Source organism: Sinocyclocheilus rhinocerous, unplaced genomic scaffold (genome assembly GCF_001515625.1).
Source record: "Sinocyclocheilus rhinocerous isolate Xijiao unplaced genomic scaffold, SAMN03320098_v1.1 scaffold1603, whole genome shotgun sequence".
Lineage (NCBI taxonomy): Eukaryota > Metazoa > Chordata > Actinopteri > Cypriniformes > Cyprinidae > Sinocyclocheilus > Sinocyclocheilus rhinocerous.
The window spans coordinates 86615-111866 of record NW_015623880.1 but is presented as its reverse complement, the minus strand read 5'-3'; the positions used below and the strand labels follow the sequence as shown (position 1 = coordinate 111866).

Below are 25252 nucleotides of genomic sequence, written 5' to 3'. Positions count from 1 at the left end.
TTAATCCTGTGATACAACATTTTTTTATTTTGAATCGACTAATCCAAAATAAGAGCTACAAATCATTGAGAAAGTTTATGCATTTGAGAATGCGGTTTAGAAACGGAAATATTCATCTCAAAATGAACATGCTATTTAAATAAATAAGCTTTATTTCAAAAGATTGAGAGGTCTGTCAGAAGTTACAAATATTTACAAAATGTATTTCCAAACAACATACAATGTATTTTTCCCACATCTCTCTTTGAGAAAAATTAAATTGTTTAAAAAGAGATCAAACATAAAAAATCTTTCAGTTCAATTCCACTTTACAAATATATACACAAGGGAACAATCCCCTTACTCATTACCTATAAAACAACAAAAACATGTTACTCTTAATATGAAAATATCAAATTGCATCTATGAGAATGAGTAATGGAAAAAGATTTTAAACTCAAATTCTGACAATTGTGCACCAAACAAACAAACAAACAAGTATTCTTTCCATCTCTCCATTTACAGCCATGTTATTCCAACACCAACCTCATTCACAAAACAAAAGGGGGAAAAAATTAAGTGATCTAAACATGAGGCCTATTAGCAGATAAGCATTTAGGTCAAAGATTTAAAAGCATTTGTAGTCTTCAGAGGTAGGTTTCAAAGGCATTGCAAATGCTGCAAGTCAACTTGTAATACAAGTTAGTGATGTTCTTCAAATACTTAATTTGTTTGTTCATTTCATTGCATAAAAATCTTGTCAGCATCAACAAAACAGCAACTGTAGTACATTTTGCAATCACCAACTTGCCAAAATAAGTGCATTTTATGCACTGAAAATACTATGAACCGTCATTTATCTACTTTGTCCGTTTATGTCCTTGACAGGGATTGTAAAATTCAGAGCATACCACATTGCAAATGTTTCTCTATGTAATAAAATTGTAGCCTAATTGGTGTCTGCTCTTTAGTAATTATAAATTTTGGTAATTTGATAACACTGAATTTTAACTAAAGAAGAAAAAATAAGCCTCTAAAACAGGTTATACCATTTACTGCAGGTCTATCGTTTGGTAAGTTACAACTCTAAGTGCTTTTTTCAAACAGATGACCATCAACAGAAATAATACACTGATTTTCAGATTCAACGCATTATATTTCTGCCCTAGAAGTCTATGGAGATTTTGATATGTGCATTAGCATCCTGTTCTGTCATGTTGTTCAATTCTCCATTTTCTCTTTCTTCTTGAACAGCTTCATCAGTTGAGAGAATCGCTCCTCGATCTGTCAAAGAACAGCAATCATTAGTTTACAACAAAGCTGTTTGCTTACTTCATATTTAAAAGAACACAATAATGAAGCATACCTGCTCTGTTGACTTCTTTAACCTTTTTGACAGAGCAGCAAATGTCTTGGGTGAAGTGCCCTTCATTTTAAGCTCAATGAGTATGTCCCGATCTTCATCCCTTTAAAATACATTAGCTTTTTAATTGGTTGCCTTGATTTAATGTGTATTTTTGTACTTAGTTATGCACACTGAATTTCCACTGTTTCGGTATTAATTTTGTCAACTCACCTGGTCCACGTCACCACTACCTCCCCTTTCTTCCGGATTACATTCTTAGCAGACAGGCTGCTAGGGGACACCTGGGGTACTGCAATTTTGGAGTGTTTTTCTTTGGAGGATTTTGACCTTTTCTTATGCCTAGACTTGGAATGTTTATCTTGAGATTTCTTGACTTTTTGGCGCTTTGCCTTTGGTGCTGATCTGTGCTCCTTGCGTTTCCTTGACACCCTTTCGGATTCAGACTCTGGTGCACTTGAGCTCTGAATGGTGCTCTTTACTTTTCCTGACACCACCTCTGATGTTTCACTCGCTGTTGCACTACTTTCCTCATGCGCAGTAACACATGCTTCTTTGGAAACACGCTCAGCATTGTTGCGGGATAAGTTGTCATCACGAACACCTTCAGATGAGGATTTTTGGCTTGACTGTTGAGCTTCTATTGCTTTATCTGAAATGTGACAGGACTCATTTACTATAGCTGGGATTTTGTTCGATGTCTCTCCAGGTGTGGAACCCAGGTCTTCATGGGTCAGAGTGAGATTAGGCTTGAGAAACGGCTCTTGACATTCGGCTAATTCTGGTGCTGCTTTCCCTTCATTTCGATTACTTTCAAATGGGCCAGATGATGTTCGTCTTATTCGCACGATGAAATGATCGTTTGACCTCTCCATTACCACAGCCTGCATTGGTAAATTGGGCTGGAATTGGAAACCAGGTGAATCAGAGGCCACCCATGTCCTGCTGGGACTCGACCCACAACTAGAGTTGTCAGTGTCCAGAGAAAGGTGTATGTCCTGCTCAGTGGCATCTTCTCCATCAAGAAGAGCGTCTTCACTATAATGGGCACTCAGGACACTGTTTGGGGCAGACAGTGGCTGTCCAGTTCCAGGGTGCAAGAAACTCAAGTGACTATCTGACTTTAGTGGTGAGGGAATGGTAAGGGACACGGCTAGATCTTCCGCCAAGATAGAGTATGATTTCTGAGGGATTACAGTTGACTGAAGTGAAAGCTGGCATGGTTCAGAATTAGAGGGAACTTCTAACAAGCAGCTCTCATCGAGAATGGCTGGGTTTACCAGCATTTTGTTATTCGAAGCAAACTTGTAGGGGGAAATGGAAGGCCAGGATGTGATGAATTTGGATGGGGTTGTCTTATTGGGGGTCATAATCCCAAACAAACTCTCCCCTGGAAGTCCTTCCTTTCGAGGTGTGCTGAGTGGCCAACTTGTATTGTCGCCTATGGGAACACTGGATTCAAGCAAATCAGACCCTTGCAAAAGACACTTGAATATCTCTCCCATTTGAGAGTCGGAGACCAAGTTGAAGGTTAAGCTTGTTGTTTGCTGCTCGGTGAGAATTTCAAAGTCTGACTTATCCTGAATCGATCCATTATGGGAGAGACGTCGGACATAGGAAGAGATTCTAGTCTCAGATCCAGAGGTGCCTTCGTAGACAGACCTTTCAGAGGACGAAGTAGGAAGCTGATGTGATGTTGCCACATTTGCCGGCTGATCATCTTCATTCATGACAGCTTTTATGTTTTTACCCCTGCTCCCAAGGCCCCTGCAAGGGAGATTATTTGGAGGGGCCTCTCTGACAAAACTTCCTGTGTCAACTTTTGACATCTTGGCCCTGTGAAGATGCCCCGATGTGTTAAAAGGTTCTTTTTCCACCACTTCACTTTCAATCTCTTTTCTTTTAAGAGTTGCAATTTTATTTTCATATGATGCATTCTTTGATGGCTCAGATCCACTTTTGAGTGCTGTGTTCAGTTCCTTGAACAAGAATTCAAACTGCCCATCCACAAATGTCCACAACTTCTGCTTGAGGTCTCCAGCTCTTTGCTCAAAGATACGATTGACGATGCCATTCTTGGTAACCTTGCTCATGATAGATGAAATAATTTTATTAAGTCTAACTTTGATGTCATTACCTTGGTAGCACAATTTATCCAAGTCAACAGCATTGATAAATTCTATAAAAGAAGCCTGAGACATATCCACAATACAGCAGAAGGCAGTTTTAGTGACATTTTTCTGAAGCTTCATGTACTTTTTCCTCAACTCAACTCGAATAGATCCTAACATGTCCATAAATCCGTCTATGGTATAGACTGCTGCTTTCAATGGTGGGCTGACAGTTTTAAAGCGTCTTTTACTTGACGTGGGACTGTCGTTAGAAGCAGATGATTTTGAACTCTTGCTTCGCTCTGTATATTTAGCAGAGATGCAAGATTTCTTTTGGGACACTCTTTTCCCAGCTGCAGATAGCTTTGGACTTGAATCAGTCCCTGAGGTTGATTTGTCCTTTTCTCTTGGAGGAGTCTGGATAAACAGAGGTCCCTCTTCTTCACTCTCACTCACTATCTCACCATCCTCTAGCTCATCTTCCTCAGTTCCACTAGCTGAGAGGGCATCTTTTGTCCCTTTGTAGGGCGGAGCTGTGACAGATGAGTCAGGTGATTTATTCTCCTTGTTCATGTCCATATTCACTTCATCCTTATCACAGCCAGTTGTTACAGTTGAGAGATCTGGTGGGGGGGACGCCAAAAATTTAAATTAGCAAGTTGTACACATATAAACCTGTTGGGACAAGTCATGCAAACACGCATTTCAATCAAATGTTTATAAGAAAAATAATGCTATTCAGGACATACAATATTAAACAATATTAATCAATATTAAACAAAGCAATATTTCCATATTTCCAAAACAAAGCCATATTAAAGCCACAAAGAGCGTGTTAAAAATGTAAAAGATTGGATGACCAATAGAATTATGTCTCTATTTGTTTCTCTGTTTTTGCTAGGATTTACACAAGCTTCAGTCTGGATCCAGAACACCTGAGAAGAGATGATGCCAACCCCTCAGAGGAGCTCAGATGATGCCAACCCTGAAACAACTTACAGAACTACCACATTTTGCTATAAGTTTGATTGCATCATATAATAATTGCTGTTAAATCGATCATCGTCTGTTTGATTACGTCTTTAATTGATTTTCCGTACATTTCTGCCATATGTACATTAACTGACAGTCACCACTGATAAGCTACCACTAAATATTGTAGAAACTTAATTTGCTGTAAAGTTGCTTTGCAACGATTTGTATCGTGAAAAGCGCTATACAAATAAACTTGAATTGAATTGAATATTTTCGACGAAAAAGAAACATGTACCTTTGTTAAGACTTTTGACATGTGGTTGCTTCTCAGCACGCTGAGGCTGTACTTTCTTCACCTGACGGACTGGGCTTGTAAGAGGGCTGAGGGGCTCTGGAATAACTTTGATGTTCCTAAGAGTAAGCATCATGGAGTCTTCATCAGGGCAAAACAAAACAGGGTTTGATGACTTTGTGTTCTGTTCCTCTTTTTCTGTGGAATCTGGCTCTGAGAAACCAGGTTGTGAAGATGACATGGTCTCCTCTCCAACAGTGGTGCTATCATTTGGAGCCGTATTGTTCTCACCCCATAATGGACTTTGATGGGATTTTTCAGACAATTTCAGATTTTCATATGAGTGCGGTGTTTCAATCATTTTTGAATTTTCAATTGCTTCCCCTGCTCCCTTACTGTCCTGTTTCGAAGTATCTACTCGTTCAAAATCACAAATAACTTTGCTTGGCTCATCAAAATCTGCACTAATTGTGCTAGAGGAAACTTCCATGTTGACAGAACTATCAGAAATCGTAGAAGAATTAATCTTAGGAATACTTTGTGCCTTGTCTGAGGATGACACATCATCTTGACATATCCCATTTGATCCTGGTGGTAAATCCTGAGACTTGATCTGAGGACTGCTTTGGATTTCCTCAGATACATTGGTAAAAGGATCTTGTTGTTGATAACCTTCAACTATTGAATCAGGATTATTATCTGAAACTGCCACTTCTGAAGTTTTAGTAGGCAAAGTATTAGAGACAACAGAATTATCCATAATTCCCAGGGAGTCTTCAGTGCCGTTATGACAGACACGATTTGGAGATTCTCTTGTAAGGGTTAATTTTGATAATGAATCTTTGTCTAACACATTGGATTCTGAAATCTTGGTCTTTTTCTCCTCTGCGCTTTTAACAATGGCTGGCACTTTGTCCACAGCCTCTTGACTTTTGGTGGCATTCTCTTCTTGTACATCCATATCGGTTTGTTCACCTGAGGGCTTCTCGGAGACTACAGCTGTGAAAAGATCAACAACTTGTCCAGACTGTTTGCAAGAACTGGTAAGGTCTTCTTTTTTACCTGGAGCTGTCGGCACAGGGTCCTCATCCTCTTGCTCAACATTGTCCTGGCTGTTCTTTAATTCATCTATGACAAAGAACTCCTCCCCAGGATCAGATAATCTGCTGGCTTCTCTGGGATCAGAGGACTGCTTTTGTTTTTTAAGAGGCGATAGGGTAAGATTCAGTGTTTCCATGAAACTCAGTTTTCTGTTCGGACTATTATCCTCAGTTGTTTTGCAGGGATTGCTGCTGACAGCTACCATTGATGGTGACTCAGTTTCAAGGTGTCTGTCTTGCTCATTCTTACCATCTTGACCTTTTCCGACAACATTGTGCTTTTTAGGAGAGTTCTTTCTATTATCTTTGGTAAGAGCATTTTTTGATGCTCTATGCTTATGTACCCTATGCTCCAAATGTCCACCTTTTTTTCTTTCTCTGTCCTTGTCTATACCCTTGTCTCCAAAACAATTCTTATCAGAATTTCCATTTTTGACAGGGCATTTTAAATCCTCCATCTTTCTAGCTTTATCATAGCTGTGAGACCCTTTGCTTTTTGATGATTTCTCCTTATAAACATCCTTGCTTTGAAGATCACATTTGGGAGAAGAAAAAGCTTGCTCACAAGCATCAACTTGTTTCTTAGATCTTTTATCTTCAGCTTTATTATCCATTTCCCACACACTCCTTCGCTCATACTCTTGTCTACTGTCTGATCTGTTGCTTCTTTCTTTACTACTACTGCTGCTGCGGTTACCCTCATTTCTTTTACTCCTGTCACTTTCCTTCGGCCTCTTTTGCTCATGGTCTCTGCTTCTTTCAGTTCTGCTGCTCCTCCTTTCTGCACTGGAACTTTTCTCCTTTTTCCTTTCATGGCCACATGCATCTCTTTTCTTCCTTTTGTGGTTTTGGGAATGGCTTGCTTCATCCACCACAGTACAAGTTGTGCTGCTCAAGCCAGAGGGTTTTGTTTCTCTGCTAGTTCTGTCTGCATTTTGATTATGCATGTGCCCTTGAGTCTGTCTCTCTACATCTGCCGCTGTCTTAACTGAACTTTTGGATGACTGGGAAGAGACCGATGGTGAGGCTTTGTGTGACTGCAAGGAAGGGCTTTTCGACTGTGCTGAACTTTTAAGAATGACTGGAACCTCAGGCTGCTGATTCCTGTTTTCATTGGACACAGAACTATCTTTTATGAGCTCCTTTTCAGTTCTTCCTGACTTGCTGTTCACTCTTCTCTGAGACTTTTGTGACACATTCTTATCCTTCGAGTTACACTCTTTGTCCCGGCTTGTACATTTTTGTGGTTTTTCTAGCTTCTCTGCTTGTTTTGATGGACTGTTCTTATTGTCCTTCAAACTACAATCAGTAGTTGTATCGGGAACTCTCAGTGCAGAGTCATTAGTTTTGAGAGCATTTGAGACATCTGCCACTGTCGATGTGGTGGGATTTTTTACAATCCCTGATGTTCTGTTAGGATGAACAGGTGCGTACACCTGCTCTGGTTGAACAGTGAGGGTCTGAGAACAGTGAACAATCTTACTGTCAGATTTAGCAGCCAATTTATTCTGGCACTGCAGAGGACTATCAAGATCAGTTCTAGGGCATCTCTGGAGCACCTCAAATGGTTGTGGTGCTGTAGTTGACGTTGTTGGTGGATATGTACAGTGATCCAACACAGAGTTTCTACCTTTGTGCTGATTTACTTCATTCAAAACATTATCTTGTCTAGAACCTTGTGATTTCAAAACAGAACTTGTAGAATTGTTCAAACTGGGCCTTGTATTTGCCGGACCACTTTCCATTTGAGATCGACGAACATTTTGACCATAACTTCCTCGACCAGACCTGTGATGACAACACACAAAAACAGGGAAGTGAGTTTTATATAAAACAATCCAATCCTGACACAAGCCAGGCTTTGCACCGAACATCTGTTTGCTGATCTTAGAACCAGAGCTGGAGTTTTTACCTATTACTGAGTCTGCTAATTTCCTCATCCTTACGTACAATCTCCATTCTAGCCGTCTTGATGAGAGAACAAATGTTCTTCTTCAGGAGTATGTTTTCACTGTTCAAACTGGAATTCTTTAAATATAAAAAGTGCAAAAAACCAAACTGTTTATTCCAAGATTATAACTAATTTGTGGTGGTATTTATTCAGCATCAATGTATAACAGAACAACCATTAAAAGGAAACACACCTTTGTCTGCAGTAGCTGTAACTGTGAGAACAGTTCCTTCACTTGCTTTTGTGCTTCATCAAATTTTTGCTTTAACTGTAATAAAAGATAAATACAACATAACTTTTCTGTCCATTTCTTCACTTTTAAATGCAAAACCAAAACAATAGCATGCCATGCAACCATATTCAAAGCTCAAGTCACATACCTCATTATAAGTTGCTTCCTTATCTTCTTGTTCTTCCCTGATAATGTCCTCATATATATCCATTGATTCCATTGTGTGTGGGGAAAGGAGTGGGTTGACTTTACCTAATTTTAAAAAAAAGGACACTACAATAATTACTAAAATCTAAAAAGTTTTATCCTGCTATTTCTCTGATACACATACATTAACAAATTACTTTCAATAAAAACTATGTGCTGTAATCAATTCAAGACTCATTAATGAAACCCACCTCTGTGCCCATCAATCTTAGGGCTGTTTTCCAGACCAGAGTATATCGAGTCCTCAATGTGATGCAGAGTACCTGTAACAAACACAAACACTGATATGTCATAACGCAACAACAACTCCAGCATATACACTTGACCAATACATATAGGTTATGTTTTCAGAGCTTTGAAAGCCTTGAACCAGTTAAGACAAAAGATTGGGGAATAGAACAAAAGAGGTAAATAAAACAGCATTATCTTGATTAAATGACATACAGATCAAATTACATACGATAAACGAATATCAGACAGCACACTCCGGTGTGCTAAATGTAACCAGGCATTAATGTGATCATTGGCGACCTCAATTTCAAGTGCAGCTGTTGTGATGCTCATGCATCTCATGCATTTATCTACATTTGGTTGATTCTGCATGACTTGCCTTTGATCTCATGAAACTGTTGAGGAATTATTGAAGAAAGCTGAATATCTGCTATAATAATAATAATAATGTGTTATTTTTAAAAGCATTTCTTGTGGATTACTTTTAAAATCAACTTGCAGTATAAAATAGTGATAAAGGCTTAAGTAAATACTAGATAATAACGTTAGGTGCAATACAGTAACACTCTACTGATCCTACTTGAAAACTGAATGTTAACAATGTGAAAAAGAAACGTCTGTTGCACGGGAGAGAAAGGCTGTCTTACCAAAAGGCTTGTCATCAAGATCTCCATAAAGTTCATCCATTAAATCCATTTTAGTCAGCTACCGAAAGATAATAAATAGCACAATAAGTTCCTGAAAACAGTGACAATACCAGCAGCAGTGGGCATGTGTCAGTTCAACTTCACCACTTCCTGCCATGTAGTGAAGAAACACCGTACTGAAATAGTCATTTAAACCTGATACTAAAAGAACAAAAGAATCAACTTAATATTAAGCTGGAGAAGAAATAAACCACCCAACAATTCCACTATAATTCTTACACAAACTACGCTTGTGCTATCGTGGATTTGCACAAACTCCGACAAATTAAAGCGACCAAAATACATTATTCCTATAGTATGTTCACAAAGTGAAATCAAATTACAGTATATGAACAATACCTGTATCTCTGGTGGTGAGTTAACGACAACAGGCGGATATATAACTGTAAGATGAGCCAAACACTACAGAGCGGACTTCAGGATCTGACACCCATGCTAATACGCGGGTAACTTATAATGACATGTACAATTAATTAGCAATTCCCAATTTTCTTGTAGACAGCGATTTAAAATTTTCTTCTAGCATACTTCCACCAGCTCCGCGCCAACCTTTCACCATACACATTCGCCAAACAGGAAGTGACATCATTTTCCCGCGGTCTCTTCTTTTCTAAAAGAATGTCATTAACTAACGTTTAAGATTGAATATTAAAAACAGTAAAAATAATGAAATATTTATAATATTAAGATTTATTTTCTTAGTTAAATTTCACATTCCTATGCAATTGCTCGCATATTTCTAGACTTTTAAATACAAATAATCTATTTTTGGTACTTGTATGGATATGCTATAATACAATTTTCGATTGCTCAATTTTTCAGTACTGGTATGCTGTGTTTATTGTATTTTATATGTATGTCGTTTCTTCTGGGGATTTATGAATGACAATAGGAGACGATTTTAAAAACCTAGCTGCATATTTAATTCCTTTTTTACTTTTCGGTCGAATTGATTAATTTGATTCAAGCAATGTATATTATTCTTAAAAATGGTGTAGCAGAAAATAATTTGACAGAATAATGTAAAGCATGCCTCATCATAGTTTATTGCTGGCCAAGTATTTATACAGATTGCAACCATTTTAAAGCTTAAATCCAACTACTGTTAAAAAAAAAATCCTCCAGAGCTTGTGTCATTGCCAAAGATTATCTACACTTAACTCATTGACAAAAACTTACCTGGGCCTCATAAATGTGATTAATGTAATGTACAGCTCTGTGAATTGACCAAATATGCTAAAGTCTGCACGTTTTGAGGAGCAATGGAATTTAAATATAGCTGTGACACACACTGAATAGTGCAGTCAATTAACAAAAAACAGATTCGTTACATGTTTAAGCGTTTCTTGCAAAACATTTAACAAAAACAAATCGACAGCATGTTTTGCAGCACAGGGAGCGTGAGCTCCCACAGCTCCGCAACGCAGTCGAATGACCCGGAAGTGCTCTTCAATTACTCACATGTGGACAGGGATTTTAATACTGACGGGAACGTGCTCGCTGTGTTGTGACACAACCTAGACAGCCAAGTGAGTGATGAATCTTATGGTTCCAATCACGTAGAATACTTGGAATATTAAAGCCTTGAGCAGCCGCAGAGGCATCGTCGGAAATCCCTATATTCACGACAAATAATAGAATGGAAAACCTGGAGTTGAGCCTGACATCTCTAGGTGCAATCTCAAGACATATCGATAAAAATCACAACGAACTCAGCAAGTATCTCGCAAAACAGGTAAGTCAGCATGATCTGAGCACTTTGTAAGACCGTTTTAAGAGGCTTTCATCTGTTTAGCACATGCGGAGTACAACGTGTGTGTCACACCACACTGTCCCACGTTTCTGTAGTTCACATGCTGCTCATTGGTACTTTATACAGAGGTAATGGTTTAAATTCATTCGTTTCAATAATAACTGTCATTTAAGTGTTCTGCATATTAGTCTATTTGGGAATCCGGTCCTGTTTTGTGTGTTTGATGTTTTATTTTGGTCCTGTTGCAACATAGTTTCAGTAGTTTGGGTTGGTGAAAAATGCTATCACTGTTTATTATTTTGACTGATATACAATGTACAGTATAAAAGAGACACTGTTTACTTTTGCAGTCATGACCGTTATTCACTGAAACTGGTGTGAATGTAAACCAGTTTATTGAAAAAACATACTGAAATATCTATCATACTTTGGAACCAATCCAAAAGTATCCTTTTTTTTTAATCCAAATTTTCTAATAGGATTCCAACATAAAACACAACAAAATGAGATTTTGTATCACATAGGTTTGTGATGATTGCTAATGGTATAAAATATTGGGGGGAAAAAATAGTGGAAATATTCCAGGATTTTAATACACCTACAACTTGTCCTGTGATCATCATCATTAATAATAAAATTAGTAATAGACATTATTTCAATAAGAACAATTGAGATCTAATATCCAAATATGACTCAATGAATTAACGATAATGAAAAAAAAAATCCTGTAGGAATTTATTCAGCAGGATATTTTTAGATTATTATTATTATTATTATTATCATTATATTGTATTATTTATTTATTGTTTTGACTGGCATTAATTTTTTTGCTTGTAGATATGGAGTCAGCAGGACAGGCAGTGTATACTGGAATGTCTTGCGCAGCTCCTGTTGGTGAAGGAATACACTCTCCTCATTGCTCGTCACTTACGGCCACTGATCCTGGACCTGTTGGAGAGGAATGCTGAGAGGATCAAAGTAGACGTCAGGCTGAATCATGACCTCCATGAGCGCTTATGTGTGGCTCTAAGCAAACTTCTCAACATCAGTCCAGATGCTCAAGCGTAAGTAACCAATTTAGGATTACATGTAAAATATATTCGCAAGAGGTTTCCCATAGTCTTGGAAAACCTGGAACCATAAACACAATCAAGCCTAGAAAAAAAACAGTGAACCACCCCTTTAATTTTAACACATGGTAAATGGATATACAGTTGGAAAAGTTATGGAAGTTTCTTGTGTGTATTTATCTGTTTGTGAGCAAATCTCTTTTTTTTTTTTGAGTCAGTTCTTTTCAATAAATCTGTCAAATCAATTCAGTCGTGGCAATTTGGTCTGAATTTGAATGATTTTAAAAACATAAATCATTTTTAAAGGTCATGGAAATTTGTTAGTCAAAAAGTGTTGGAACCCTGACACAGATTATGTTATTACCACTTCAGAACAAATGTCCAATATGTCACAATCAGATTTGAATTGTTTTCTCACAGGTTTGCAGCGAGGTATTTCAGCAGCTCTCCCCCAGTATTTCAGAGGCTCTTCTTCACCAGCGAAGAGGCTGCCTCCATCCAGTATGGGCCCAGAAGGATGAAATTACGGGACCTGATGGGGGCCACCCTCCGTTTTCTCCAAAGCGATTGTGAGAAGTTCCGTGTCCTGTGGGACTGGAGTGCCTGTGTTTCACAGCTTCTCACCAGTGACGTCATGGTCAGAAGGTATTGCTAATTTGTAGATCAGACACAGCCTCACAGAAAGTCCAGAAATTTACCAGAACTTTTCATAATATCCTCAAACTATATCTTTGCTCTTTCTATTTCTTTTTGCTGTGTTTTTTAAGCTACACTGCCCAGTGCCTTGCCCTGGTATCCCACATGACAGATAATCAGAAAACAATATTTCTGAGGAAGGTGCTTTCGAGTGAAGAGATTCTGCATCTGAAAATGAAGTAAGTTTCATTATCTTTTATTTTATGGTGATTTTTATCACCTTGTTCTAATTGTTCAGAAGTTAGTCAATAGTATTAACCCTCAAACAAGTAATACTATTGTTTGTAGGTCACTTGAGGAGACACAGCAGCTGGAAATAGAAAAAGCTCTGGTTTTGGCCAATCAGGGCTCAGCAATATGGCGGAAAGAGAGGGTAAATAAGGTCACCCGTGGTCAAGTGGTGACAGAAGACCTGACGCGGAGCGTTACTGTGGTGTGTGGGGTGATTCTACCTAGACAGACCCCTCGACAGGATGAACAGGCAAGACAAAAATACAAAAACTGAATATTAAGCTTATTAAAAAAAGCCAGATTTAATATAACTAGTATTAATATAAAATCAGTTGTATTTTTTCCAATACCTCTATTAGTGTAATATGGGAGAATGCGCATGTATTGTCACTAATTCTTCTGTAATTCTCAGACAAATTTAAGCAGTTTGGTGCTAGTGGATTCAACCTGTCAAAATCTTCGGCGACTTGCCATGGCTGTGGCATCCCAGAAGCCTATTCTTTTGGAAGGGCCAATTGGATGTGGAAAAACTGCTCTTGTTGAATATCTTGCTGCTGTCACTGGGCATGTTAAAGCCCCTGATATCCTTAAAGTTCAGCTTGGAGATCAGACCGACAGTAAGGTGAGATTTGCTTGACTTTTAAAATATTCTAGTATTCTTTCCATTGTTTTCATTTTGCTGCTCATAGCTTTACCATACTTTCAGTTTATCTGCTGTTAAAGGGATAGTTCACCCAAAAATGAAAATTACCCCATGATTTACTCACCCTCAAGCCATCCTAAGTGTATTTGTGACCCTGGACCACAAAACCAGTCTTAAGTCGCTTTTCGCAAATTATTGATTCTTTTATGCCAAAAATCATTAGGATATTAAGTAAAGATCATGTTCCATGAAGATATTTTGTAAATTTCCTACTGTAAATATATCAAAATTAATTTTTGATTAGTAATATGCATTGCTAAGATCTTCATTTGTACAAATTTAAAGGTGATTTTCTCAATATTTAGATTTTTTTTGCACCCTCAGATTCCAGATTTTCAAATAGTTGAATCTCTGCCAAATATTGTCCTATCCTAACAAACCATACATCAATTGAAAGCTTATTTATTCAGCTTTCAGATGATGTACAAATCTCAATTTTGAAAAATTGACCCTTATGACTGGTTTTGTGGTCCACTTTCTTCTTTCAGACGAATACAATCGGAGTTATATTTAAAAATGTCCTGCCTCTTCCAAGCTTTATAATGGCAGTGAATGGGTGTTATTATTCAGTAGTCCAATAGAAGTCCAATAAACTGCGTCCATCCATCATAAAAAGTGCCCCACACAGCCCCGGGGGTTAATAAAGGCCTCCTGAAGCGAAACAATGTGTTTTTGAAAGAATAATATAAATTTTTAGAACTTTATAAAAAGTCATCTCTAGCTTTTGCTAACTGTTGTACGCGCGTTCACAATAGAAGGCCGTTCCTGCAGATGACGTAGGATGACGTAGGACGTATGGATATTTTTCTTACAAAAATGCATTGGTTTGCTTCAGGAGGCCTTTATTCACCCCCCAGAGCCGTGTGGGACACTTTTTATGATGGATTTATGCACTTTATTGGACTACTTTTGGACTATTGAAAAATAACACCCATTCACTGCCATTATAAAGCTTGGAAGAGCCAGGACATTTTTAATATAACTCTGATTGGATTTGTCTGAAAGCAGAAAGTCATATATACACTTTTATTAATATTGCCTTGAGGGTGAGTAAATCATATAGTAATTTTCATTTTTGGGTGAACTATCCCTTTAAGCACTTTCATGCCTTTGTTTTCTGTAGATGTTGCTGGGTATGTACCGCTGCACAGATATTCCTGGAAAGTTTGTGTGGCAGCCAGGATCCCTGACCCAAGCAGTCTCAAAAGGTTACTGGATTCTGCTGGAGGACATTGATCACGCTCCTTTGGACGTGGTGGGTGGCAAATGCACAAAAGCATGCAAAACATACGATCTTTTTATAGAAATGTTTCTGTTATAATGAGTTGTTGCAGATTTGCATTAATTAGAGCTGTGTTTGCATTTAGAATACTTTTGATGAAGCTTAAGAAATATAGTATGTGTTGCATTTACACACTGCATGAGCTTGTAGCAGTGCACAGTTACACAGAATTATAGTATAGAATTACAATCTGTAAGTGACAAAAAAACAAAACAAAATGTGTTTTTTAATCAGTAAAAATGTAATTGTATTTGATTTTATTAACTATATATAAATGGTCAAATTGTGACTTTGTAAATAAACTATGTAAATATATATAAATAAAACGATTTATTCTTTTGATACATGGTTTGGTCTGCTGGTAAATGGTATGGTTTAGAAGATAAATCTATATTTAATCATGCTCTTGTTTTTATTTTTCTATAGATATCGGTTCTGCTTCCTCTCATGGAGAACAGGAAATTGACTATTCCAGGACGTGAGAACTGTATACAGATGGCCCCATCATTCCAGTTTTTTGCAACACGAAGGTAAGACCTTTTATACACACACACACACACTGCCAGCCAAAAGTTTAGAATAATTTATTCCTGTGATGCCAAAGCAGAATTTTCAGCAGCCATTACTCCAGTCTTCAATATGCTGATAAGAAATATTCTAAACTACATTTTTTTACATCAGTTTAATAATGATTAAAATCATTATTTTTAGGACATTTTACAGTGGAGGAGCCTGGCATCGACCTCAGAGTTCACATGCTGCACTTCTGGACAAATACTGGAGTAAACTGCATATCGGCAACATGAGCCGAGAGGAACTTAAACAGGCAAGCTGTCCCCTAACGCCGAAATAGATTTTAGTGTGGGTCCCGATAATATTTTTCATCTCTCATATTGTTTCCCTGTTCAGGTCCTAATGAAGAGGTACCCTAACCTGGCAGTTGTGGTAGAGCGTCTTTTGGACATATACTGCCAGCTAACAGGAGACAGACATCAAACCAGCTCCAGTCCACAGGGTCCTAGTGCAGCCCAAAACATATCCGATGAACACATCACATCACTGGAAGGCAGAGGCCTCTCACTGAGGTAACACTTTTCATTACATGAGAAAATATTCAAAATCATTGTTGCCTAATTATAAAAAGTATGAAAAATAAAACATATGCAATAATTAATAACGTAATGATATAATATGCTGATACAAAGTTATGTACGTCAGGGTGCCAGACCATTTCATGCTTATTCGAACCTTCTCTACATCATCAGGTCAGATTTGTATTTGTGCAGTTTCTTTTAAATGCCTGTGGGCATTTACGAATATCTCTGCATCGAGAAATGACACAATAGACTTATCAATAAATGATGAGTGTCATTAAGGACCTCACCATGTAACAAACAGTTCAACTAAAGCAGTGACGCTACAATAAAACCCTTACACCAGTGTTGCATTAGAGCAGAGTTGTGATGTATCAGTCTATGTCCATCCGTTGTGTATTTGGGCCTCAGGCTGTTCATCAGCTTTCCACTGGACGCTGCTGCAGTCAATGACACATCGATCTCTCTGTACCCACTGTGGAACCCCAGCCAGTGACGCAGTGAGCGATTCGGGCCGGGGCAAATCATTTATGTAACTAGCTTTGTATAATAGATATCACACACTGATGTAAAGTGTCATACCTGTCTTGCAGAGGGTTTTTATTTATTTATTACTTTTTTTCTGTACATATTCAAAGCATTGTGTGGTTTGTCAAATTTAACAATATTTTTTTATAATATGTTTTTTATTTATTTATTTTTGATACTTGATGCTTGGGTAGCCATGAATATGCCTCTATTTTGAAGCTCTGAAAGTGTGTCAGATGAGAGGACTGTCCTGTCAGGAGAAGTGGAGTGGTGTGGAAACCCTGCTGTTACTAATCAATACACTTCCACTTCCTCGCTCAGTCCCTTACTTTGTAGAGAACCTGGGTGAAAAGCAATTTGAGCGGCCAGTCTGCCTACGGTCATGCCCTCCTTACAATGTTTTAGCGACTGTGCTTTCAAGTGGAAGTAAAAAAAATGGCTCACTATGGCTGCATTTATTTGAAGAAAACAGTAAAAACAGTAATATTGTGGAATATTATTACACGAATATATTTTAAAATGGAATTTAGTCCTGTGATGACAAAGCTGAATTTTTAGCAGCCATTACTTCAGTCTTCAGTGTCACATGATCTTAGAGAAATCATTCTAAAATGCTGCTTAACAAATACTTGTTATTATTATCAATGTTAAAAACAGTTGTGCTGCTTAATATTTTTGGGCACAGCATGGTAAAAAAAAATTTCAAGATTTTTGATTAATAAAAATGCAAAAGAACCGCATTTATTTGAAATAGAAATCTTTTGTAACAATGTAGAAGTCTTTACGTCACCTTTGATCAATTTAATGCATCCTTACTGAATAAAAGTATTCAGTTCTTTAAAAAATCTTACCCAAGACTTTTGAACGGTAGTGTAAATATGAATAAATGTATGTTTATATCATTTTTGAATCTTTCATAATGTTATAAATTATCTGATTAAATATGAATTCTTGAGTTACTTTTTTTGCTTCTTTGTTAGTACAATTTTTCTTCTTCTTTTTTTAACAGAGACTTGCTGAAATGGTGCGAGAGAATCTGCTTAAATTTTGACAGCTCATGCGCTTTCACAGCACAGAATGTGTTTCTGGAGGTAAATGGCTGTAGTCACCTGAATTAATCTTGGATCTTTCACTTGGATCACATTATAGGATTCACTATTAATAAAATATTTTAAAACAAGAACACTAATACTAAAAAAGCTTTGCTGTTATAAGATAAATGTTGTTGTTGTTTTTTTACCTTCAGGCTCTGGACTGCTTCACTGCCATGCTCTCCAAATCCGAGAGCAGACTCAAGATGGCAGAGATCATTGGTAGCAAACTCAACATATCCAGAGCGAAGGTGGGACCCTGCACCAATGTGTTGTATCTTTACTGACACAAGCTATTTAAAGGACATGGAAAACCTGGAGATAACAGAGAGTTTTACAATTCCCTGTGAATTTTTTAATTTAGATTTGTGATTTCCAGGCCTGGAATACTCATGGAAATTAGTAAAATCTTGGAAACATCAAGGAAATTTCTGCTTGAATATTGCTTGCTGTGAGAGCTTTTGTAGAGTAAAACTTGTTGGATACAATCAAAAATGGAGAAATTTCATTGGTCAGAAAGTGTACAATATTACAGTAATGGCCAAAAAGCACCCTGTTATATTTCTCCATAATATATAGAGACAATTCCCCTCTAATATTGTCAATATGACATTTCAGGCTCAGCACTTTTGCCAGATGTACCTGCCCGCAATCAGTGTGACGGAGCTGGAGGTGACGGTGGGTCGTGCAATGTTACTCCGCAAGCAGAGCGACGCAGTGTGGCTGAGCATGTGAGTCTGCATAATCAGAGTATAACCTTACCCATCCCCATTCATTGTCTTGCTCTTCCCGTTTCAATCTACTCTGTTACAAATGGAGTAACTGCCAGCCTGGCTGTGCCAACATTGACCCCTGTGTGGAAGGCACCCTGCTGAGAAATTGAGTCAGTATGGGACTGATGGTTAACTGTGTTGTTTAAGACAGGAAATACAACAGCCTTGAGCATACCAGAGGAAAATGTAGCAGGATTCCTTTATTGGTCGTGATGCATATGAACACATTGATTTAAGGATAAGTGAGCATTGGAAGATGCTTACTCTTACATTTGTGCATTTAGTAGATGCATTTATCCAAAGTGACAAAATAGGAGAAAAAGCGTTTCGTCAAAGAGGTAACCATATTCGTAATATACACTGCCAGGTTTATTAGACAACTAGATTAGGAAGCAAGAGGAGTAATGCAAAGAGGAAAAAGAAGTGAAGAAGAAATAGTTTGGGTGAAGATTGGCAGCTGCTTCTGCAATAGAGGAGCAGAGAGGGTGAAGGTCTTGGAGAGTGATTTTGTGCCTCGTTGTGAAAGAACAAATAAGGCATTGTTTGTTCAGTGACCTTAGTTGGCAGGAGGGAGTGTACAGTTATCTTTCCAGAGAGATCTCAGTGTTGTAGAATTGGTTTTACAATTTATTTTAAAATGCGCTCAGTCATAGCCAGTGTTGGTATTGTTAATTCAAAAAAAATAAGTTTCAGTTGAAGTACTAAATTTGCTAAAACTATATATATATATATATATATATATATATATATATATATAAACAAAAATGTGTAAAAATGACAAAAGCACTTAACAAAACTAAACTGGAAATATAAAAATTCTATTCAGTTTTTCAAAATATTAATAAATACTATAATAGTATATAAATGATATTGTAGCCTACATATTTGATGTGTGTTTGCCCCACAGAGGCAGACAAACATTTGCTGCCACACGGCCATCCTCCGTACTTTTGGAGCAACTCTCAGTGTGTGTCACTAAAGGGGAACCTGTCCTGTTGGTCGGGGAGACGGGCACAGGAAAGACCTCTACAGTGCAGTACCTGGCGGAAATGACAGGTAACACAACTGAACTTCACTGAGCGAGTATGTTTAACACTACATCATTGTTCACTTCCTGCTTTGTTCTACTACACTCCTTACAGGACACAAACTCAGAGTGGTCAACATGAACCAACAGAGTGACACAGCTGACCTACTAGGAGGGTGAGTAGACAAGTGACAAGAATTATGGACAGTACAAAATGTGGTGGAAGCTCTCTGCGAACTTGGTTTATTGCTGACCTTGATCTTTGATGATTGAAGGTATAAACCAGTGGACCATAAGATCATCCTCTTGCCCCTGCGGGAAGCATTTGAGGACCTCTTTTCCCAGACATACTCACGGAAACAGAACCTGACCTTCCTGGGGCACGTCCAAACCTGCTTCAGAGGCAAACGCTGGCAGGACCTTCTGAAGCTCATGGACCATGTCTGCAAATCAGCACTAATCAAGGAACTGCATGATAAACCCAATGGTAATACTGAAGTTTCAAATCAATTACATCACTCTTTCTTTGTAATTTTTTAAGTTTCAAATTTCTTTGTGTACAACTTTCATTAATGAGGTTAATAAAACCTTTTGAGATTGTACTACATGTTTTTCAGTGATCTTTTTCTCTTTTTTTTCTCATAGCTGCCTTGCTGCAGGAGCAGTGGGAGGCTTTGGCTCTCAAACTCAGTCAGACACAGGAACAGATTCGAGCCTGTGAATCTGCTTTGGTCTTTGCATTTGTGGAGGTAATTGTCCCTCCCTCTTCTCCCCTCCTTTCTCTTCTGTTTCTTGTAATCTCCTGTGTGTTGTGACTGACTGTATGTCTGCACAGGGGACTTTAGCCCAGGCTGTGAAGAAAGGTGAATGGATCCTGCTAGATGAGATTAATCTGGCTGCTGCAGAGATGCTGGAGTGTCTGAGTGGATTGCTGGAGGGCAGTGCCGGGTCACTGGTGCTGCTGGATAGAGGCGATACTGGTGAGTCCAACACAAAGTGGCTTTTTGACAGAGGTATAGTGGGTAAATATGTGCCCTAGTAGTACTTAACTTTTCCTCAGGCTGCTTCTTTAGGCTGACTGTAGTAAGGGTATTCCTGAAACACTTTGGATAAAATCCATTAGAGAGAGAAAATTCAGCTAGTTGTAAGTCACTGAGTGGGAAATAGTCTAGTTGTACACCACTGTTTGGGGTTGGTGTGATTTTTTTTTTTGAAAGAAATCTCTTATGCTCACCAAGTCTAAATTTTATGTGTGGAAGCAATGATACCATGCTATGATTTTTTTCATGATTCTTTGATTAATAGACAGTTCAAAAGAACTGCATTTATTATTTGTTTTTATTAATTGTTGTAAAATTTTTGAATGGCACATTAGAAATACATTTGCAAGTGTGCTTGATGCTAAATTACTGTTTATTACCAAATGTGTTGTGGTTGATTAGTAGTTTATAAGTGTTTCATTTTCTGAGGTAATTTATTCTGTTTTCATGATGTCAATCTGTGTAGAGCCTCTAGTTCGTCATCCAGACTTCCGCCTGTTTGCCTGCATGAATCCAGCCACTGATGTAGGCAAGAGGAACCTGCCACTAGGCATTAGGAACAGGTGAGAGGGGCTTGGACTCCTAATAAATATCTAGCATATTTGTTTGAAGATGTCATATGCAATACACTGAAATGTATACATTCTTCTGTATGTACAATCACTGTATATATATATATATATATGAAGTTAATGTATTTGTGTTTATGTATTAGATTTACAGAGTTGTACGTAGAGGAGCTGGAGAGTGAGAGTGATTTACGAACCCTGGTCTCGGACTACCTCAAAGGCCTTAACCTGACCAGAGGCATTATCCATGGAATCATCAGGTTTGTGCACAGTTTTTCAGTAGGTCTCCATTGCCATCCATATAACAGCAAACTGACTTGCCTTACTAAAACACAGTTTTTTGCATTTTGATCCATAGAAGATCACTGGTAGCCAATAGCACATCCATTATAAAACAAATCAGCATTTCTTGATAATATTAATGATGTTTCAAATGTTAGGTGTGACATGGCTCGTTTTTACTTAACAAATATGTTTTTTATACTAAGCAATGTAGATACGCAACTTACAGAGTTCATCCCTCATGTTCATCCCTTTGGTTAGGTGCTGTACTAAAAGATAATTGTGATGTTCCTCTATATAGTTTCTTTTAAAAAATCTTCCCTGCTTTTTCCCCCCAGTTTTTATTTGGCTGTTCGTAAGGAGGCTAACACTCGGCTAGTGGACGGTACGGGTCACAAGCCTCATTACAGCTTGCGTACTCTGTGCCGAGCGCTGAAGTATGTGGCCTCTGACCCCTGCTACAACATCCAACGCTCCCTCTATGAGGTAATATATTTGTCCTCCTCATCGTTTCTGCCTGAATTGTTAAGAACACTCCACTATTTTTGAAAATAGGCTCATTTTCCAACTCCCCTAGAGTTAAACAGTTGAGTTTTACTGTTTTCGAATCCATTCAGCCGATCTCCGGGTCTGGCGGTAGCATTTTTAGCTGTAGCTTAGCATAGATCATTGAATCTGATTAGACCGTTAGCATCTCGCTCAAAAATGACCAAAGAGTTTCTATATTTTTCCTATTTAAAACTTGACTCTTCTGTAGTTACATCGTGTACTAAGACCAACGGAAAATGAAGTTGCGATTTTCTAGGCCGATATGGCTAGGAACTATACTCTCATTCCGGCGTAATAATCAAGGAACTTTGCTGCCGTACCATGAGTGCAGCAGGCGCAATGATATTACGCAGAAAATTGGCCTAGAAAATCGCAACTTTTCATTTTCCGTCGGTCTTAGTACACGATGTAACTACAGAAGAGTCAAGTTTTAAATAGGAAAAATATAGAAACTCTTTGTGGTCATTTTTGAGCGAGACGCTAATGGTCTAATCAGATTCAATCATCTATGCTAAGCTACACCTAAAAGTGCTACCGCCAGACCCGGAGATCGGCTGAATGGATTTGAAAATGGTAAAACTCAACTGTTTAACTCTAGGGGAGTTGGAAAATGAGCCTATTTAAAAAAATAGTGGAGTGTTCCTTTAATGTTTTGAGAGTCTATCAGATAGTGAGTTGTGTATGTTGCAGTAAGTGTGTTACATGATGCCAATATTGAAATAACATTTTTCTGTTCATGTAAAGACAAATTAACTTGGCTTTCCCTGGGAATGGATCTTTCACACTGTGCCTACTGTAAAAGTGAGCAGCATGATAAAACAAACCAGCTACATTGTCCTGCTACATCATTATGAATAATGGTGTCTTTACTGCACCATGTGCAATCTAGACAGCTTGATTGATTATAATGAAAGCAATCTAGTTTTGTCACATCACAACATGCTGCTCTTCTACGATGTAGATTGGATGTCAAAGACCCATCGGCACTGCATTTTCCACAGTATATTTTGCATCATACAGTATTCAATGACAACTACTCAACCAATCAAACTGTACACTGTACACTGTATTTTGGAGTTTATTTACTAATATCAGTATCTATCCATTCATATGGGTTTCCAGCTTCTGCAGGTCAAAAAGTTGTTTTAGTTAATATAATAACCTAATTAAAAAACAGGTTAGGTGTTGTTACATTAGATGGTGGTTTTCTTCAGTCTTCAACAGTGTCATTAAATTTCAATTCACGTTTGTTGTCATTATTGAAAGTAAGTTGCATTTTTTTTTATTTTCGTTAGTTGTTTTTACATTAATTTAGTTAATTTTGAGTAACCAGGTTTTAAGCTTTGTTATGCAGTTTCTTTCCTCATCACTAGTTGCCGCTCACCATTGACCAGCTTTATTTATTATAGTTATTTATTATAGTTAGTTTTGTGTTGGGCATGAATAGTCATTAAAATCGAAAAAAAATTATATTTTGACTACTTCGGGTAATATAAAGTTTTTTTTATAGCTCATCAGGACACTCTACTGGTCTGCATGGGACCTTGGACAAATGCCCAGTATTTATATATATATATATATATACTCAATGTGAATTGTGTAAAGAAAATGAAAGCACCAAGTAAAGTATATTTATGTAGATAATATCTTCTGCAGGGTTTCTGTCTGAGTTTTCTCACTCAGCTGGATCGCAGCTCTCATCCCGTTGTGCAGAAACTGGTGTGTCAGTACATACTAGGAGGAAATGTGAAATGTCTGAAACAGGTAATCAGTTCAGAGCTACAGCGAGACACTTTGATCCATCCTAATGTTTGTCTGAAGGGATAGACTGTAGATGTGCTTTGTATGAAAATGATCCTGTGCTCTCTCTTCAGCCAATCCCTCAGCCAAAGGACCGCTTGTGTGTGCGGATAGAGGTGTACTGGCTGAGTCGGGGTGACATGGAACTTACTGTAGACCCCAGTTACATCCTCACGCCCTCCGTCAAGCTCAACCTGAAAGATCTGGCACGGGTAGTGTCCGCCGGGTAGGAAAACCCACCCTAATATGTCCCTTGTGACATTCTGTTGATCAATCCCACTATCAATATATATTACATATGCAGCATCTCTCTATTAATTTGTGGGAGGGTTCGTAACTGATGTAATTGATTGTAGTTGATGTGATTCGCTTTTAGTTCTTTGAGTAATTATGATAACGGCTGTGTTATTTTGCTGTTTTGGTGCCATATGTCTGGGACAGTTCAGATCTAGTGATCAATTGATTTCTCTATCTATGTAGAGGTGACTTTGGGACTTTATGGGCATCAACCTTTTCACATCAGATTACATGATCTTCAGTAGCCTTTTTCCCCACACTTCTTTCTTTCCATCCATCCATCCATCCATCCATCCATCTATCTAATCTTTATATTGCTCATAATTCTTTATCTGTGTATAAGTAGTCAACAAGTACTCAACGATCTGTGTAAATAGTATTGACTCACTGTACAGTAGTTGACAACTAAAAAGTGTACTCTGAAGTTTAGGCATATATAAATGTTTTATATAACTAGTATATCTACTATATATATACAGATATATATGTGCGTGTGTACTTGCCATCCTGCCATTCATCTTAGGATTTTTAATTCTTGTCATATTTATTACATACTAGGAATCATTTTACATAATTTTTACTATTTTGTCTACACAAGTCTTATATACACTTGTATGTTGTTTTGGTGATTAGCATCCATCCAGTGCTCATTCAGGGGGAAACGTCTGTAGGAAAGACGAGTCTGATAAAATGGCTTTCAGCTGGCACAGGAAACCAGTGTGTGCGAATCAATAACCATGAGCACACCGATATCCAGGAGTACATTGGCTGCTACTCCTCTGATGAGCATGGCAAACTTGTCTTCAAAGAAGGTAAAAAAAGCTTTGATGCACACATTAGGATGAAAATGTAGAAGTATATGAATCTGTTATAATGCTTACGTTGCAAATTCATTAAAAGAATAATATTTTTATGTAAAAAATTATGTAATACATGAAAATGGTACTAACTGCATGTTATTATAAGCCAGGCTTAAAATGCAACAATCAGGGGGTCCTTGCTCCATCTCTCTACCCACAAATGGGGCTGAAACAATTGAAGACCCTTGACTTATGCTTATGATATTAATGAATTCGAAGTATTTACTGCCATGAGAGGTGGTAAACAAGTTCGTTGTCTCTCTTAAAGGGGTCATATGATGCGATTTCAAATTTTCCTTTCTCTTTGAAGTGTTACAAGCTCTTGGTGCATAAAGAAGATCTGTAAAGTTGCAAAGACTAAAGTCTCAAATCCAAAGAGATATTCTTTATAAAAGTTAAGAGTCAGCCACGCCTACCTAAAACGGCTCGTTCTAACACGCCCCCACATACCTACGTCAC

At 37.8% G+C, this 25252-nt stretch overlaps 2 protein-coding genes across 4 annotated transcripts in view; one reads left to right on the top strand and one right to left on the bottom strand.

The window, feature by feature from the left end:
- Positions 1 to 1018: 1018 nt before the first annotated feature.
- Positions 1019 to 9710, bottom strand: LOC107737294 (CASP8-associated protein 2-like). Of its 3 annotated transcripts, none has more exons than XM_016548761.1 (11): positions 9488 to 9710; positions 9089 to 9146; positions 8402 to 8473; positions 8152 to 8255; positions 7965 to 8039; positions 7733 to 7848; positions 4724 to 7608; positions 1556 to 4076; positions 1346 to 1445; positions 1159 to 1263; positions 1019 to 1088 (listed from the first exon to the last, which is right to left on the bottom strand). In XM_016548761.1, exons 2-10 carry the CDS (start codon positions 9135 to 9137, stop codon positions 1201 to 1203), a joined length of 5985 nt encoding a protein of 1994 aa, XP_016404247.1. In that variant the 5' UTR covers positions 9138 to 9146; positions 9488 to 9710; the 3' UTR covers positions 1019 to 1088; positions 1159 to 1200. The 3 variants fall into 3 exon arrangements, with proteins under 3 accessions (XP_016404247.1, XP_016404261.1, XP_016404254.1); XM_016548775.1 differs by having other exon boundaries at positions 8152 to 8249; XM_016548768.1 differs by having other exon boundaries at positions 9089 to 9148; positions 9502 to 9710.
- A 910-nt stretch (positions 9711 to 10620) lies between these two features.
- LOC107737285 (midasin-like) overlaps positions 10621 to 25252 on the top strand; it is a 56023-nt gene continuing 41391 nt past the window's right edge. The window contains exons 1-24 of the mRNA XM_016548752.1: positions 10621 to 10883; positions 11739 to 11965; positions 12392 to 12616; positions 12739 to 12846; positions 12956 to 13148; positions 13311 to 13520; positions 14725 to 14856; positions 15310 to 15413; positions 15595 to 15709; positions 15793 to 15968; positions 17515 to 17596; positions 17752 to 17847; positions 18215 to 18327; positions 19277 to 19425; positions 19512 to 19572; positions 19672 to 19883; positions 20042 to 20145; positions 20232 to 20376; positions 20903 to 20999; positions 21152 to 21265; positions 21626 to 21773; positions 23493 to 23600; positions 23711 to 23862; positions 24567 to 24745. Of these exons, the coding sequence (XP_016404238.1) occupies positions 10788 to 10883; positions 11739 to 11965; positions 12392 to 12616; positions 12739 to 12846; positions 12956 to 13148; positions 13311 to 13520; positions 14725 to 14856; positions 15310 to 15413; positions 15595 to 15709; positions 15793 to 15968; positions 17515 to 17596; positions 17752 to 17847; positions 18215 to 18327; positions 19277 to 19425; positions 19512 to 19572; positions 19672 to 19883; positions 20042 to 20145; positions 20232 to 20376; positions 20903 to 20999; positions 21152 to 21265; positions 21626 to 21773; positions 23493 to 23600; positions 23711 to 23862; positions 24567 to 24745 (3346 nt within the window). The 5' untranslated portion in view covers positions 10621 to 10787. The remainder of the gene's footprint in view (positions 10884 to 11738; positions 11966 to 12391; positions 12617 to 12738; positions 12847 to 12955; positions 13149 to 13310; positions 13521 to 14724; positions 14857 to 15309; positions 15414 to 15594; positions 15710 to 15792; positions 15969 to 17514; positions 17597 to 17751; positions 17848 to 18214; positions 18328 to 19276; positions 19426 to 19511; positions 19573 to 19671; positions 19884 to 20041; positions 20146 to 20231; positions 20377 to 20902; positions 21000 to 21151; positions 21266 to 21625; positions 21774 to 23492; positions 23601 to 23710; positions 23863 to 24566; positions 24746 to 25252) is intronic.